The 19563-nt window shown below is 40.8% G+C and overlaps 1 protein-coding gene across 1 annotated transcript; it reads left to right on the top strand.

The window, feature by feature from the left end:
- The first annotated feature begins 747 nt into the window (after positions 1 to 747).
- Positions 748 to 11179, top strand: LOC137297144 (glycine receptor subunit alpha-2-like). The gene is made up of 7 exons (XM_067829161.1): positions 748 to 908; positions 4305 to 4372; positions 5276 to 5496; positions 6047 to 6129; positions 7401 to 7538; positions 8650 to 9005; positions 10964 to 11179. The coding sequence occupies exons 1-7, from the start codon at positions 749 to 751 to the stop codon at positions 11177 to 11179; spliced, it is 1242 nt and encodes a 413-aa protein (XP_067685262.1). The 5' UTR covers position 748.
- The last annotated feature ends 8384 nt before the right edge of the window (positions 11180 to 19563 follow it).

Below are 19563 nucleotides of genomic sequence, written 5' to 3'. Positions count from 1 at the left end.
CATCAGGTGTTCAGGAAAAGGTCAACATGCCCTTCTTATCGGTACGCAAGAAACTCACTTAATTTACGCGTAAAGGGAAATCTTAGATGCTTGACGTTTTTGTCGCTTCATATTAACAGAAGTATCATGCAAATTACAGCAAGGCATGACCTGATTCTTTTAGTGACGCAAATCGGAATCACGTGTAATGAAGTATTTACAATCCGCTTGCTTCGGGTAGGTAGATTATTGACATTAACAGACTCGAGATCAAAGTGTGTACAGAGAAGTGGGATCAATGACTGTCAAAGCAAACACGGATTCCATCGAAACATGAACTGTCCTTGTCCCGCTGAAGATCACTGGGAATGAATCTGTGATGAAATATATCTATGATTTATATAATTGCATTTGCTTGTATAACACATTCCCCAGTGGAAGTGTTTGTATTCTTAGCGGTGGTCCACAACGTGTTTTTACGTGGATGTTTCCGGTTTAGACCATCCGGGTTAAAAATTGTGAGGTGAAGCAGTGTTAGTGTTAACATCCGGAAAATGCTCATCGATTTGTCTTACTTTGAATTGATTCATAGTACTGTCACTGAGACCGTTACGTACTGAATCAATTCAAACTTTGGCAAGTGAAAGATTTATGTTGCATGAACGATTACGCATTAACTTTTCAGGAGATGATGGGTTATTCTGGGAGAGAAATAATTTCAGCGCGATGAACATAGGGAATATTCTTTGATACCTTCGGCTGCGTCAAGATGGCGTCTGGAGTATCACTGTTTATTGCCTGCGTGTTAATAAGTCTCTGCTTCCACCAAACCCATGGAGCAGATGATAATGTAACTGAACATGATGTCCTGAATCGTCTCCTGGACCCAGAGTGTTATGATTCTACAATAAGACCGGGCGTTGATGAAGGTAAGTGAAATTCAAAGTTATGGAGTAATGTAATCCTTGCAAGTTTTGCTGTAGTTTACCTTTCCTTTCATTCAAAGAATTCCAGATTCCAGGGTCTAATTTTGCATCAGGTCATTTTAGCTGAAACAGTTGAATTTCACATCGAAAGAAACGCTTGATGGTGAAATCGTTACTTCATAAAGTATAGCCACAAATACATGTACATGTTGAGGAAATTGACTTATGTTGGCGTAAACCAGTCCCTACCCACATTCGATCTGTGACCTTTAAAAAGTGATGAACACCGTTAGGAACGTCCAGTGACCACGTGTGTGCCTGAAAAAGTGCAACACAGATACCACTGTAAAGGATTGGACAGTTTGGAGTTTCAGCGCTGCAGGGAGTGCCGGAAAAAAATCAATTTCCAATTTATTTTATTGCTTTTACAATGGCATATCGAAGCAAGTAGGTGAGATAAAATCGTTTTGACAGTTTCGCCCGGGGTATGTATGACTCTATCAGTATGCCTTTCTGACTCGTGGTAAACATCCCTTACATGTCCATCTAGAGATACTATCCGTGAAGATCCGTGTCTGAATTGGTCTTCAGCGGCCCATTCTTGTCGTATGAGGTGGCTACCGGGATCGGGTGGTGAGAGTCGCTGACTTGGTGGACACGTGTCCACATATCCCAGTCGATCTATGCTCGTGCTGTTGATCACTAGATCCAGACATGACTGTCTACAGACTGTCTTCATATAGCTGACGTTTCAATCTGACGTTTCAGCGGCAACGTTTATGTAGTCTTCAACCTTCGCTGAGTGTTGTATTAAATGAAAATATCAAACATAGGATAGCCCTCTCCCCAAACCTGTTCTTGTCACTGACAAAATGAATTTAATTAATGCGAGAGAAAAACTCACTGTTTCCCAGGGGTGCACATGTCTTTTTGATAGATGTAAGTGAGTGAGTTTGCTTTTATCCCGATTTCAGCAATATCACGGGAGTGGACGCCATAATCAATCGACTGCCTCGCTATAAGCTTTGATCTTGGTTGACAAATATGGATCTATACCGAAACGTCGCATTATAACAGAATAAGACGTTGTTATCCATACCAGCATCTTGCCTTTATTATGCGCTATTTAATTCCTCGGTCATAACGCAGATTCATGCAATCAATGTAGAATGTTGAGGCAACTCAAGTGTGCCGGGCTGTGCCATACATTCTACAATCTCCCTGGCTAAAACATCGAGAAACGTCTTCGTAGTGAATGCTTCGTATTGTATATTACCGCAAACCAAAGACTATACGTAACCGCGGTTAATATAGGGCAGTGGCAATGTTTACATACAGTGATAACAATGTTGGTATAACCATCCTCTGGTTGTTCCGAACTTAATTACCACATTTTACCATCACAAACAAGGCTGTGTCTTTGTAATTTAGATATCCATCTTGAAGTCAAAGAAATATCATTGATGGCAAATAACATGAACATAACAAAACAAAGAAGTGTAGCTTTCTTCGTTGTTTAGTGTACATTCATGTTTACATTGTATTCCAATTATGGAATTTACCTACAAATGTAGAGGGAGCTGTGACTTGTTTATAAACTGATGTTTACTTGATTGCTTAATCTATGCATTTAATGATCCATTCTTCTGTTTTGTTACTTATTTAAAGCTGCAATGTTCCAGACGTGATAGGGGATTATGGATTCTAAGCTAGATTAGACAATCGATACAATGATTGATACAAAGAGAATCGACCAATACAATTGGGATACGGTGGTTCCTGTCAACCAAATGATTTGTTTACCACAGTCAGAGTCCTTCTAGCTATATGGAGACGGTTTGTAAATAATATAATCCACTCTGGACCAGGCAGTCCAGTGACCCGCTAGTCGCCTCTTTCGACAAGTATGGGTTGATGAAGATCAGTTTAACCCGATTTTTCAAGCGTCTTCAAAATGTTATATTAAAATCAAATAATTGTTTGTGTTGATAAATAATTTACGATTGAGATTGTTGTTAAAAGATTTACTCTGATTTACACAATCTGTGTCAGTTCAAGTTGCGTCCCTTAGCTTGGACATGATACGATCGAAAAGCAGAAATGTCATGGAAACATATGTCGTTTCATCAGCTTTGGAAACCTCTAAAACCTGTAACACATGGGTTGTTTTGCCACATTAAGCAGACACGCCTCAGAACATTATCCTCAAGGGAAATAGTTTCCCAAATATAATACCTCAAGGGAAATAGTTTCCCAAATATATTACACGTATTTATTTCAGTCAAAATGATACCTCTTACACACATACATAAGATATAAGTATTTTATCGTTTATATTACATCCCGTGTGCTGGCTCGACAGATATATGCATGTATCGTTTTGTTTCTACACTCCTCACAAAAAAATGGGCAACACGTATTTTCAGTCTAATATCTTTAGCAATCTCTATAGCGACATTTGCCCACATGTATGCAAAGAATGCATAACCTTTATTGACAACATCGACTGAACACAACCCTCCTCAGAAACAATATGCAAAATGTGTGTCATGAATGTACTCCACATTTCACATATACACTCTGATCGGTTAACACCTACCTGTAATCATTCCTCTGGTACAACAAACATGTCTTTTGTGGATAATGATGATGTGGTCCTTGGATGATAGTGTCCAAGAAAGAGTTATTAATGATCTTGTTTAGATCAACAACGTCACACATATGGACTGGTCTGCAAGATCACCTGCTCATAATCCCACTGAGCGTGCTTGAGCCATTATTGGAAGCCATGTTTACGGTCTCCATGTTCACCCCAGACTCTGGGTGACCTTGAGCAGGCGTTACAGAGAGAATGGCAGAATATTCCACAACAGCAACTCATTTGGTCAATGCAAGGACGTGTAGAAGCTTACACTTGGCCCATGGTGGTCATACATGTCACCCAACACTGCTTCACTGTCCAAAACTGACTTGAAGCTTCATGTTAACGCTCTCCCCCGTCATTGCAGCGCATTGTTTCAGGGGTACATGCTGATGATGTGTAAGTCTATTATTCCTCAGTACCATGTTATGACATTTTGATAATCGTGTGCACTTATGTTTCCCATTTTATAGCACCATTACATTATGTGCAATTTCAGATAATGAGACTAAACATTTGTGTTGTTTAACTTTTTGTGAGGAGTATATGAATTGTCTAGCGATATGATAATCGTAACGTGATGCGTATAGTTTCTTCTTATAGCACGTGTCTCTTTATATAAAGTTGTAAATATGGTGTTTAAGAAACAATCTTTTAAATAACTGATGTTGTATTTATGAAATTTGAATAATTTCATGTCATAATTTCACGAACATGTCATGACACGTATTTTCTGACCTTGTGTTTAATATTTACAGGGGAGGCAACCCGTGTTGAAATTGATATGGCTTTGAATTCAGTCGGTCCCGTCAGCAACATCAAAATGGTAGGTTGAAGACATCGGAATTGCGACTTCGGAATTGCGACAATTTTTTCTGGAACAAATGATTTTCCGTTATTCCAGGTTGCGTTTGTTTGCTGTTCGATATATTCAGCAATAACATTGCTATATGACGGCGAACTTTAGTTGATCGAATGTGGACCAGACCATCTAAATGGTTGAAGTCATGAGCATCGACCTACACAACTGGGATACGGTCACATGCATCAAATACGACAGGAAGCCTCACAACATGATCCCGTCAGCGTCAGCCGCCTCTTTCGACAAACATGGGTTGCTGAAAACTAAATCTAATTCACGGGAACGGTGTTACATTTGATCACGTGTGATATAGGACACGAGTGTAAACAAAGTTTGTTGTTTAAAGGCACGCTCAGGAATGGTCCACCAATACGAAAGCGGTCTCTTATTAAAAGATCCTGGACCATACAATCCTGTGACTGAAATCCCGATCATCGACCTCACAACTACGACTGGGCGATATGCAAACGGAACTACTCACGGAACAGAACGGACTCATTTAATAAGTCTTGAGTTTTATGTGTATTTTAATTCAAGAGAGACGATTCCACTGTAGACTGACCTTTACACATCCACTTGGGGTCATGTTAAATATGTTAATTCTATACAACATAATTGTAAAAACTGTAAACTGTATTTCTTTGAAAACATGCGGGGATATTGAAGAGACAGGTTAGAGTGAACGAAGGTGAGAAAAGGACAGGTTGAAGAGGGGTGAGTTGTTATCACATTTGGAAATTCACGTGAATATACGACACTGAGGCCATTTTAGGAGAAAGTCCATTTAGTTATTTGAATTTTACAACCAATTTTTTTCCTGTCTCGTATATAATGAGGTGAAGTAGTGAAGATACTTTGATCTTACAGGAGGTGAGCACTAGCTTCTTCTTACGGCAACAGTGGCGAGACCGACGTCTTGTATTCGACGACTTCAACCGCAGTATTGTCGTCAGTCACAAGCGTCTGGGATCCCTGTGGGTGCCGGATCTCTACTTCACCCAATCAAAACACGAGGTTCTGCACAACCTGACAACCCCGAACATCATGATTAGACTCTTCCCAAACGGGACCGTTCTCTACACACAGAGGTAAGTTGTGTCGTGTCTGAATATGTCTGAGCTTGGATCTCTGACCGCGTCAACCAGACGTTTACAAATGGTACTTATTGTTACACTGGGCACAAGAGACGTGAGTAAGTGAGTTTAGTTTTACGCCGCCGCATTTGGCAATTTTGCAATAATATCACGGCGTGGGACACGAGAAATGAACTTTACACTTTGAACCCAATTTCGGAATCGAACACGATTGTTCGGCGTGACGAGCGAACGCTTTAACTACTGGGTCACCTCTACAATTCAAGGCTGCATAGGAATGAAAAGGCGATATTTATAACGGTAAGATAAGTTCGTTGTTAATAGGTGAGGTAAGGTGAGGCATTATTGATTCAAATAACGAAATGCACGCACGTGTAAGTTATCGGAACACATGGCGTGACCTGTGGGCAAATGTATGTGCCCCGAGTATGCTGTGTGTTTTTGTGTTTGTAGGTTTCCGCACACCATGCATCACATCATATACTCCCGAGTTTGGCTGACATAACATTTCAGGCGTACATCTTCTATAACATTCTGTTTCCAGGCTGTCAGTGATCGTCCAGTGTCAGATGAACCTGATCAAGTTCCCCATGGACGCTCAAACCTGTTACATTGCAATGGAAAGTTGTAAGTGGTCACTGTGCTCCAGGGCTTCTCCATATCAACCACAAATGTAGAATGGATAAATACTATGTGAACTATAACCCCCCTCTCTTATGGTGGTGATATTTTATTTTGACATGAAAATTATTTTTCGTACTGAAGCAAGAAAGGTTCGTTGCAAACCTTTGCTCGCTTCGCTCGCATGTAAGAAACTGGTCATTTTCTCCATGCTGCGCAACCCATTTGCGCTACAGTTTGCCTGTGTTTGAACGTCCATATAGATCTACTCTCGTTAAGTGGATGGGATACCCCCAACGATCTTATTTTCTTGGCAATAACACCGAGGAGAAGATTGCTTCAAGAACGCACAGGTGATCGATTTCCCTTTAATGCACTGTAAAAATAACAAATGTGTTTTCTCATGAAATCGGTGAATAATTTACAAAAAAATATAATCGTACTGAAATAAATAGTATGCTGTACTTGAATGTTGAAGTGTAAATGCAGATACGAAAACGTGTACATTCACGTTGGATGGTGCCAAAACTGAAATAAATACGATCCGGGCTCTTGGATGGGGATTACCTCTAGTGTATATATTCATTATTCAACTTTGTATCCTGTTAATAACGTTGTAAATAAGTTGGTGTCAAGGGGCAGGGGGTTAAACACAATTCAAAGACACTACTGATGGAAGTGAATCAAGTAATCAAAAATTAGAGGTGATGATTATTCTTTAAGAGTGGCACGGTGGACCTAACTGGCGAACATAATGTTTTAGCCCCAGAAGTGTGTCGTCCTCTCGGGTGACCTACGTCTAATAACAGCCTAACATCCACCTGACGAAGGGGCAAGAATTAGCCTTGAAACGTCGTGTTAAAAGAATTAAAGAAGTTGTCATCCATAATAGTGTCTTGTATTTGCCTATCTCTCTGTTCTTAATCCTGTTATTCCCTGTTTCAACCATTGTAGAGGTGCTGGTTGTCGGTTCAGGAACATTTACAACCACACAAAATGCCTGCAAACTTTTTCCTTCTCCTCCATCGAATCATAGATCGAACTCCCTTCCCCATGCAGTCTAATAATTCGGATCGCCATTCGAAACACGCAAAATGTCTCAGTGACACTTACGTTCAACGCACAATCTATACTGAATCGGTTCCCGGCTTGCTGTTATCAAAAATTGTTCCAGAAAATACAAGAAAAATATATAAGCCCTTCCCTTCCATTGTTATGTGGACCCCTTGAGCCTGCTTTTTGTAATCATAGCTATTCAGAAGGAACTGTTGTTGCAGACAGCTTCACAGCCGACTCGGTCTACTTCCGGTGGAGTGCGAATCGTCAGGCGACGTCGGTGCGACCGGAGGCAAACATCCCCGACTTCAGTATCTCCGAGGTCATCGCCGAGGACTGTTCTTCAACATATGCCATAGGTATGTTCTGATTGACCCGTGCGTCAGTGAACGAACATATTTATTATCGCAGAGAATATAACACTTTATTTAGATCAGATTTTGAAATATTATCCAAGAATATCGATCGACTATTGTTTTACGCCACACTGTGTAACTGTTACTGGATTTAACCCTCATGTGGGGATCGAACATCGGCAGAAGGGACTGGCCAACACCAGAACAACTAAGCTTCACCACCACCCATTTACTTTCTGTCTGGTGGCGCAATCGTCTAAGCCCTAAATTCTTTGATAAGAGCTGCCTCCCTTTGATAGCCAGGAAGCTGTTCTTCTGGTTTCGTTCAAAACATATACAGTTCGCCCTTTCACCGAGCTCATGGGCAGCATGACAGTCCAGTGGTTTAATTCCTTAATATTGTTTGAAAAACCCTGATGTGAATGTGTAGGTCTTGCAGTTTATGTGGAAATACTGCTCATAGTTATCATAAGTATCTGCCCAAAACAAAAGCTGTGGATCCGAGTGATTTTCAGTTGGCTTCACGCCTTTAAGGACCGCTTTCGTGACCAACACGGTCGGATCACTCGGATCCACAGCTTTTGTTTTGGGCAGATACTTATGATAACTATGAGCAGTATTTCCACATAAACTGCAAGACCTACACATTGTGATCCCGGAACAATCTGAATAGCGACTTAGGTCTCCGGTGGTCATGTTTGCGACTGAGCTCAGTGATAAAACGGGCGTAGCTGGAAAAACTGTTAACTGGCGGGACTACATTTGAGTAGTGATTGCGTCTGTAACCTGGAGGTAGACTTTATATGTTGAAACCTCACAATACAGAAAAGACCCGCAAAGATCCGGGCTAGAACTGGTCTTTCACAACCCATGCTTGTCGTAAGACTGGTTTGATGATGTGATAGTTTACTCGCTGCCTTGGTTGACGCATTCGTAGATCGATGCCCATGCTGTTGATCACTGACAGACCGCCCCATATAGATGGAAAATTGCTGATGGCTGCATTAAACAAACAAACAAAACATCGCCAAACAAACAAAATATGACGCCACAGAATTATTTCGAGTTACTGTCCTAGATAATGGAATATCAAACGGTCGCTTAACATTTGCAGGAAAATTTACCTGCTTGAGAGCTGTCCTCCACCTCAAACGAGAGATCGGTTTCTACGCCACACAGACATACATCCCCAGCGTCCTCATTGTCGTCTTGTCCTGGGCCTCGTTTTGGGTTGACCACGAGGCAGTTCCCGCCAGAATCTCAGTTGGGCTCCTTACAGTGCTCACCATCACAACCCAGAGCTCGAGTGCGCGTGCACATCTTCCCAGGGTTCCCTACGTGAAGGCGATTGACGTGTGGATGACATCGTGCCTGGTGTTTGTGTTTGCCGCCTACATGGAGTATGCTGTCGTCACGGTGCTGTCCAGGCGGTTTAAGAAGCTCAAAACAAACAAGAAGCACAAGGAGAAGGTAGCACATCATTATGTAATATAATCACAGCGCAGAAAATCAGACTTCTGCTTTCCACAAATAAACATGTAACCTTTGAAAAACCTCTCGATTATTCGCTATTCAGTACTCTTTCATCAGCAATACTTGGTTATCTGGCCAATTTATACCTTTTCAAATATCTTTCGTACTGGTTGATTGTACGGCATCTAATCAGCATCCACAATTGTATCTCTCGGCATGTTTAGTTTGAAAAACCAATATATCTAACACGCGGCTTCGCGTAACAGCCTTCTTTCAAAGTTTATAGGGGCCTTGGGGTGGCGAAGTTAAAGCGTCCACTTGTCACGCCGAGGACCCCCGGCTCGATTTCGCACATGGGTAGTACATGGGCCCTCAGATTAGTGCTTAAGAGGGCGTATCCCCGCCGCGGTATTGCTGGAACATTGCTATGTGTGTGTCGTATCTAAGAAAGCATATAGGGTTTCACTACAATAAAAATCTCATTCTGCACAATGTGGTTGTGGTGTTGATTGACAAGAAATACAGTGCTGATCTTATATTGATCAAGATTTGAACAGGCTCGCCAGTCTCAAAGATGTAACGCAGTGAGATCGATATGTCATCGATATGTGCGCATTAACGCAGGAATCGTCTAAATGTGGTTAACGCTGATTTGAATAGTTTGTGACTTATATAACGGTGTGTCTGCTTCATGTGGGAGAAAATCCCGAAGTAAAGCATACCGTGGGTTATTAATATTTGGTGAAACAAATGAATGGGGACATGTAGACAGGAGTAGCTTCAGAAATCTTAATTACTTTGCAAATAACTATCCTCAACGCAAGAGATAGGCAGTCTCGTTTATCCTGCGAGGCAACGTTTGGGATGTTTTAGGCGAAAAGGGAAAAAGTCCAAACCCCCCCTCCAAAAAAAACAAAAAACAAACCCCTAACATTATCAAACAAAAAAGCCAAACACCCCCCCCTAAAAAAACCCCAACAAAACAAAAACAAAACAAAAACAAAAAACAAAACAAAAAAAACCCAACAAAACAAAACAGAAAGAAAAAACAACCTCCCCCCCAAAAAAACCAAACAAACATAACAGACAAACAAAAAAGCAGATGCTGTTGAAATACTGTTATAACTCTGTTAACGTCTTGAGGTTTGTTTTGCTTTAGGAACACAACACAAAGTAGAACAGAAGCAGCTGCTAGTCGGGAAATAGGGGTGTGTGGGAGAACCCAGTAATTAACACGTCCTCTCGTAGCGCCGAGGATCGGGGTCTGAATCCCCTCATATGTATAATGTGTGAAGCCTATTTCTGATGAAACGGTGCTAGAATATTGCTAAAAGCGGCCTAAAACCACATTCACTCACGCGATGCTGACCCAGAAATATTGAGCTGATAATCGATTATGATCGAACGGATTGAGGGACAGGAATTAGAGACCGGAATTAGAACGTAACAACATTCTAGACGACCACATGTTCAAAGCTGGAATGCTAGACTGTTGTTGAACATTGTGTACTCTTATCCTGCAGGTTTCCATGACAACAGACCAAAATACTGGATTGCTAGACTGTTGTTGAACATTGTGTACTCTTATTCTGCAGGTTTCCATGACAACAGACCAAAATACTGAATTGCTAGACTGTTGTTGAACATTGTGTACTCTTATTCTGCAGGTTTCCATGACAACAGACCAAAATACTGGATTGCTAGACTGTTGTTGAACATTGTGTACTCTTATTCTGCAGGTTTCCATGACAACAGACCAAAATACTGAATTGCTAGACTGTTGTTGAACATTGTGTACTCTTATTCTGCAGGTTTCCATGACAACAGACCAAAATACTGGATTGCTAGACTGTTGTTGAACATTGTGTACTCTTATTCTGCAAGTTTCTATGACAACAGACCGAAATACTGGATTGCTAGAATGATGTTGAACATTGTGTACTCTTATTCTGCAGGTTTCCATGACAACAGACCAAAATACTGGAATAGACACACGAGACAGTAACGACAATACCCTCTCAGCGGCTGACAGCGGAAGGGACCCCGGGAAAATTGTTGATAAGGCGTCCAGGGGTCTATTTCCGGTGGCTTTCGTGGTCTTTAACATCATCTACTGGATGTACTATAAGCTGTCAGGGCAACTTACACCTGAACTACACCGGATCAAGTAATCAGGACTCCAGTTTTATGCCCCCTTCTTTTGTAAACGTCCACACTCACTTCTTTAGTGATCTGAGACGCAGCGATTCGCAGAGTTGCGCCCCTTAGTTGTACTAAGATCTGTCTCTCGTGTGTAGGATCAGTAGTCATGTAATACTAATTTGAGTCGTCTTCATGAAGCTGTCGAGTCATGATGTAACTGTGTACCCCCCAAGGTGCCATTGACACATCCTCCACTCACTCTAGTGCAGCCTTTCATATCTTCCCAAATGACAGACTGCTTAAAACAACACCTTTTGTGGTTGGTTGCATAAGGCTTAATTAAGCTGTACCCTTCGTAATAATGGTATGTGCCCAGATAAAAGAGATAATATTGGGTGATAATTATAGTTTTATTGATTCTGGATCAACAAATATATGTACATCAACATGTTTTCCAGATCACATTTACTAGTGAATATTATCAAAATCAATAATATATACATGTATCTGGCAAACGTATCAAACACCATATAATTTTGTGATTAGTGTACTCATTGAGTCTGTCTTGTGGGAGGTCTGTCTTTTGGGAGTGAACCACTATTTTCCTTAAGTTGGTTTTTGTTTTGCTAATTTGCTGTTTAATGCCGCTCTCAGCAATATACCAGGACCTAGAATTTCGAAACTCTCTTAGCGCTAAGATAGCCGTAAGTGCCATACAATAACATTAACTAACGACTGTCTTAACGCTAAGAGAGATTCGATAATCTAGGCTCAGCTATGTGACAGCTATCTGTAAATAATTGAGTCCAGCGATGAACAACATGGGTATCGATCAACGCAACTGGGATACTATGATACGTGTGAGTTTGCGAGTCTGATCACCGATCACGTTAATCGCCTCTTACGACAAGCATGGGTTACTGAGGACCAGTTCTTTATAAAGCAATGTCTGTAAATTCGTTACGTTAAGATGCAATGCATCTCACTTTATGAATGATTTCAAATATACTTTTTTTAAATTCTATTTTTCAAGTTACAGTCTTTACAGTGTGATTGAAAGTTAGCGACTTAATAATTACAAATATCAACGTTTCTCTTAGAAAATTAAGAAACACTGCCTGATTAGACTATTATTTCAAATTACTTTTTAGGTTTTATATCTCAAAAGTAAAGTCTTTCCATGTCAGGCCAAGTTGAAAGCGAATACTGAAAAGTATAAACTATGTATTTGGACCGATTTGCCGTTTAAAAGCAATCATGCAGTCTTACACGGTGGTGTGTGGTCCTGTGCATATAGCTCAGGTAACAACCAGCTGAAGTTAGGCTACGTTGGGCGATTGATGGTCGTACTTGACAGCCAGGGCCTAGATTTTCAAAGCTCTCTGAGCGCTCATATAGTCATAAGGTAAAGTATGACACCTATGGCTGTCTTGGCGCTAAGAGAGCTGAGCCCAGACTCCTGAGAGTTTGGAGGACGTCATTTCTGTCCCACAACAAACACATGTGATACGTGTGGTGTCACCTTGGACAATTGCGTTTGCTCAAATTTAAATTGCCTCTGTTTACCCAGTAGAAAATGGGTACCCGGTGGGATAAGTCATATGATTATTAACCTCACAGGCAGCTTGGGCTATGCAGATTAATACTGTGATGCACTTTTACTCATAGTGTCATGAGCATTCGCCTTGAGAATGGAGTTTAGCGTATTAAACACGCACTTATCATTATTATAAAACAAGTGTCCGAATAATGGAGGTTCGATTGTATACTGTGGAGACAGCGGTTTCAGAAATCGTGCACCTGTCAACTTAATCATATCATTCGGTTAAATAAACATGTTTGACTGGGTAAAATGATAATATATATTTTTTGAATTTGGGGATCTTCTTGATGTTACTCCGAAAACCGTCTGAAGGAAGGAAGAACCCATGCAAGAAGATCGGTTCAACCCCAGGTTCAAGTCACTCTGAAGTGTTTACGTCACAGGATCAAATCAATTCCCTGAGGAATAACACTCTCCATTGCAGAATGTTCTCCTTTCCAATTCCCCGAACTCGCGATTTAATATACGATCATTGTTTGGCTTTCCTTTTCCATGTCCACTCTAAAACAGAAAGATAACAGGCGGTCGAAAGATAAGAATCAAAAATTTGTTTTCTCCAATTCTGTAACTTGAGATATAAATCACAGAAGTCACCTGTCCTCTTAATAATGACAAATGCTCCGAAATGCAGATCTTGAGATCGATTATGTTATGGCTTGTGTTCTACCTTCACCAGGCCAGAAGTTGACTGACTGCTGTCTTAATGGCTTTCCTCTTCTCCTCTCATTACATTATCTGTTCCGTTATTTCACTGGCTAGATCTTGAATTTTAATAAACATATTGTTGAAACCAACGCTGATTGTTGTTTTCGTTGTTTGAACACATCCCCCCAAAACCAGTCTGAATCTTGTTTTGAAAACGAATGTACAGTTACATAAATACATGTATACTGAACAGCAACGGAGACGCAATTTTTTAAAAAAAAGTTGCAATCTCATAAAAGTAAGCGTTGCGTTTCTTTGCTGTTCAAGAAATACATACCTCTAGATATGTTATGGAAACGACAACATAACAGCACGACGTCAACATCATTGTTTGTCCCGCCGGCGTCATCCCCATGACAACAAGTTCCATAAGACCACAACGTTTGTAAAAGGATCTTCTATGGTGATGTCGAATACTAATTTGGTATGCTATATGGTAATTCAAAACTACTTGCGACGCCCTTCTGTTATTATATAGAATTACACTCTCGAAGGCGGTTCTGTTGGGCGTGTGACCTGTGACCTGTCACTGACCCGGCATAATTATTGTCATCTTCCAGAGTTCTTCCGTAGGGTTGGCATGGCAACAGCAACAACAACAACACGGCGGGGACACCAAATATGGCTTCAGACACTGTACCCATGTGGGGAATCGAACTCGAGTCTTCGGCGTGACGAGCAAACGTTTTTACCACTGGGCTACCCCATCGCACTTAACCATAGCAATAGTGTGTAAGAACATGCTCCTATCATCTGCATAGACGGATCCAGAGAGGGGTGCGCCCCCACCCCTGTTGTCCTGACATATTGTTACATGACCATTGAAACTCAGGTGAAAATGAAGTGTTCAGTTTCTCAATAGCGTGCACCCCTTTCTCAAAAAGCTGTATCCCTTATCTCCCAAAAATGTTTATCCTGAATTGAAAGCTTTGTTTATGAGATCTAGCGACAAATCGTTGTCAGGATGAAGTTCCATTTTGAAGAACACTTCGATTCCTTATGTATTTCCCATATGTCAAAGGCCTTGAAGACTTTTAGGGCATGGATCGATAGTTGTTGTTTGGCCAGTGATGTTTACGAGAAACGTCAGAAACAGAACTCTACTTTGAAAAGATTGGACTGACTGTCCAAGCATTACCATCCTTCTAAATCCGGACAAATATCACCGTAAGTAACTCTCAGGCAAATGTACATTAACGCGAACAAATGATGCCACCGGACAATATACTGATGTCTTTGGAATATTAAATCAATCAAGGCGATGACCTGAACCTGTTATTGTCTTTGCAGGCAACAAGTAGGGTGGGATCGATTCTCAGTCCACTAGACAGTGCCAGGTTTGCATGTCATTCTGAAGTTGAATGGGAAAAGGTGGTCTTACCTCAATTTTCCCAGTCGTTGTCGACATATATGTGCGCTTTTGTTATAAAAATACTCTTTCCTTCGCAAATCCCTACCCCCACTCCCACCCCCCAAAAATGCATCATCTTGGTCTTTCTTTTTCAGACTACATTTATAAAAATAAATGGTTCCGAAACAAAGCGACTTCTTGATTTACTTTGTGAAAAAAATTCCAACATCTTTCAGTATTTATTCTTGTATTCTGTCCGTCCGCTGTCTCACCATTGAGTGAGTGGGTTTAGTAGTACACCGCACTCAACAACATTCCAGCTATGTGGCGGCGGTCTGTAAATAATCAAGTCTAGACCAGGCAATCCAGTGATCGACACCATGAGCATCGATCTACGCAATACGGTGACATGTGTCAAGCAAGTTAGCAAGCCTGGCTACCCGATCCCGTTAGTCACCTCCTACGACAAGCGTTGGTTACTGAGGACCAATTCTAACTTGGATCTACACGGATCGTCTCGCTGGTTGATAATGAAAGTGAGAAACACTTAAAATACTGACGGTTTAGCAGTGACACAAGCTTTATAGTTCAGAAAGTTTTCTGGGATTGGATCCGAGATTTGGATCAAGAGCCAAGACTTGTTCGATACGCGATAGGACTGACGGTGGACTAATCCAGTTTTGAAAAGCTCTGTAATACCATTCTATCTGGAAGTGATCTGTGATCTGTATGTTGCTCCTTCAAACAATTATGTTGCCATCCGTGACCACATTCTAGACAGTGATGCCTTCACACACCAATACGTTCCGAATGCAGAATACAGAAACCAGTCTGTGGAACGTTACATCCGACGTCGATAACGACGTTGACGTCGATTGATGTTGTCCTGATGAAGCCTAGATTCCTCTGGGAAGACGACCAGCCTCCAAATCCTGTAATGACATGTTGCTATGAACATGCCAGGCGTGCAGTTCCATGACATGGCAGCACCTTGCCGTACGTCTGGACGTCGTGGTCATGTATGCACTAATCTGAGGGCCCATGCACTAATCTGACGTAGTGAGTGAATTTACTTTTCCGCTGGTTTTAACAATATTCCAGCAATATCACACCAGAAATGGGCTTCACATTTTGCACCCATGTGGGGAATGGAACCAGGGTCTACGTCGAACGCCTTAACCGCTCGGCTACTGCCAGTAATCTGACATATGTTGGTAATGCTGCTAGCTGTTAAAACTATAGCCTGAAACTGATTCCGTTGTCGAGGAGATGAATGCGACTTTCTTGCATACATGACGTCACACGCTGCATGTCCAGTGGCACTTTCACTGCTAGTCTGTACATAATCAAATCTGGACCAGACAATCCTGTGACTGAAATCATGAACTTTGCAAATCGAATACGATGACATGCATCAACCAAGTTAGCAAGCCCGACCACACAATCTACTTTTATGACAAGCATGGGATACTGAAGATCAATTTTAACCCGGATCTTCAAGGGTTGGACACAAAATTTCCAAACATGCCCAAACTAGGCATATATGTCAATGTAACTAGATGATTTGAATATCTGATAATGATTGCAGTTACATTTCTTATTTTGACGGACAGAATGGATATATATGTCATATACACAGCTAAGGTACTTCTAAGTTTCATGGAAAAGATAAATGTCATTATACGATACTTGCCTATCATACAGAAGCGAAAGACAATCTCAGTAATGCAGAATTAGGATAAGGATTGATTTTAAAATTTTACAATCCAGTGATCAACATCATGCGAATCGATCTACGCAACTGGGATACGATGACATGAGTGAACCAAGTCAGTGAGTCTGAACACCCGATCCTGTGCGTCGCCTCTTATGACAAGCATGGGTTGCAGAAGATCAATTCAAACTCGGATCTTCGAGGGTGAATGTACAGGATATTCTCATAATATCGATATTTGGAAAATGAAAAACCCGAGTGGGATTTTTCAGCCAATTCTGAAGGAATGTTATGCTGAGTCTAACAGACAATCCATAACACAGACAGCGTTAGTTAATACATGTATTCTGACTCCATACTGAGTATAACGAACAGTTAAATTGCTCGACTGATATTTACAGTGTAGTATGTTCGAGTTAAACAACTCGACAAAACAACTAATGATTGTGAAAATATCATTAAGAAGCGTTGACCTTCATGTATTTTATTCATGATATTCATAATTCACATCGCATTCGATGTGTGTCCCGCCTCACTAACTGGCGTTTCTTTGATCAGACATACCAACTCATCGTTTGTCTGGCAGATGGTTTGGTATTTACTGTCCAATCCATTCAAGGTGCCAGTTCAATGAGGTGACGTATTGTTCGAAAACCTTAATAATTGAAATTAAAAATGCGGAGATCGAACGGATATGTCACTATCAATTACTTGATTCATACGTGTCGGTTATGACAAACGGGTGTATTAATATTTAAAATTGATGCTAACGAGATCATATGGGTGTTAGTAAAACCCTTGAAACGTGTCGATTTCCAAATTGGAAAAAGTAAGGTTAATTTGGACATCACAGGAATTCAGTGAGGCAGCAACAAATAAATGTTATACAATTACTGTCAGTGTTAAAACATGATCGATGGTTACAAATCAATAACAAAATACTTCAATGTAGATACCATGGGAGTATTCGTTTTACGCCGAAATCAGCAATATTCCAGCTGTGTGTGAGTGAGCGAGTATGCTTTTACGCCGCGTAAAGCAATATTTCAGCAACATCACGGCCAGGATACAGGAGAATCGAACCCGGATCTTCAGCATGACGAGCCAACACTTTAGGCACTAGTGTACTCTACCGCCCTCACGGATGTCTTTGAGTAATCGAGTTCGGGACTGAGTCAGGACCAGACAATCCTGTGCACAACATCATAAGGATCGATTTAAGGATCATAAGGAAAAAATAACGTGTCAACTAAGTGTCAACGGGTTCATGTATGGTTGGTGTGTCGACTGGGGATAGGCTGGTGGTGCATTTGCTGGCCAATGTCCGGGTGATATTGAGAATTTGAAGCACGGGAATGCATTTGGAACCGACGGCGTCACAACAAAACAATTGTTTACGTGTCAATACGTAGTAAATAGTCTTGCAGTTTCCGGGAATCTAATACCATTTGATCATGTTTTTCAATCAGTCAGATTACAGGACACAGTGACGTTTGGTTTACAATAGTTCATAATTAAGATGAACAACATGCTGACGGAAACGAATGAATACTTTGATGAGGAACAGGGTAGCTGACAAAACAATGTACTCTGAGGTAGTGAAAAAGATTAAGAATACAGATTGAGTAATAATAATTAGATTTCATACGGCCTTGTTACATAGTTTTTGGTGTTTAGAAATATTTGTAATGGCACTCCAAAAGTAGGCACTATAACAACTATCAGCGACCGAGTCAACCCGATCCCATAAGTCGCCTCCTGCGACAAGCATGGGTTGCTAAAGACAAAGTGTAGCCCGGATCTTCACGGGTTGAAAATAATGATCGATCTTGAGTATTATGTGTCAAACATACATATGTGCAAGTCAACTGAGAGTTAAACCAGGCTGTATTACTCAGCAAAACGATCACAATATCTGTATGCATCTGTCACACTGTATTAAGTGTTATAATGAGTACATTTTATTGTTATGGAAACGTTTCTGTAAGACGTGTATGCTAAGAACAATAATTTGCAATGAGGGACCTTACAGTTCATTGTGGACAATATAATCTCTACTGCTAGAACCCGAGGTAACTTGATGTCTATTATTATCTAAAACACAACGCAAACACGCGCACAAACAAAAAACCCAACCCACATTCAGTGTAAACTGTTAGTATTCGGGGTGGGACAGGTAACCTGGATACCCGGTTTGGTAGTTGAACTCGGGTACCCGTCTCAATACCCGGACCTGTTATGATCATGTGGCGATTAGTTTAAACCATGTAGTATGTTATTCTTTCATGATTAATACGCTGTGTTGTCTTTGACGATGTAGACACTCGTATTTGTGCAGTCCCCTGTTTTGAATATAATGAACGGTTAAGATATTGAATGAACTTGAAATTTCTGCCTCCGAGTTGAAGAATATATTCTTACAAATTTGATGCTAGGAACATAATGGCTATTGGGGTAAGATAGGGTAATAGCGGGTGGGTCCCAGCCCAATACTGTAGTTAGCATGATCTATTTTAGGGAAATTTTCTTCGATCTGGGTTTGTAGCTAATCTACGCCGCTTTTCAGATTCCAGCTAATTAGTTAATGATTATTTTCTTAATCCTCATCCTCTGGATGGGGCAGTATTAACATCAAAATAGGTCAACTGATTTTCATCACTGAAAATTGTCTGAAGCACTTTTGGGAAGGAACTCTTGGAATGCTTTCCAGCAGGATATACACCATTCCTGGAACTGACGGCAATAGTGTCCGGTCACAGCCATTTATGTCAAATGTGTAAATATACTTATTAAAAACGGTGGTAGACATATATATTAGTTAAATGAGGAGGTCTTACATACGTTCTCTGGGCAATACATTAGAAATAGCTCTTATGCAGTGAAAAACGTTCACCTATTTGTAACTGGTCAAGGTTCACAAGTAGACTCCATGTCCTGGGTAAAGAAACCTTCCCAAATACCGTCAGTCATCAAATACTGTAAGATGAAAGGAACATATCGCAGAACTTTCTTGCTTCCGTCTCAGATTTTTTATTCTCGT

The sequence above is a fragment of the Haliotis asinina genome, chromosome 9 (genome assembly GCF_037392515.1).
Source record: "Haliotis asinina isolate JCU_RB_2024 chromosome 9, JCU_Hal_asi_v2, whole genome shotgun sequence".
In the NCBI taxonomy this organism is placed as follows: Eukaryota; Metazoa; Mollusca; class Gastropoda; order Lepetellida; family Haliotidae; genus Haliotis; species Haliotis asinina.
The sequence above is the reverse complement of the archived record's forward strand: the minus strand, read 5'-3'. Positions and strand labels throughout refer to the sequence as shown.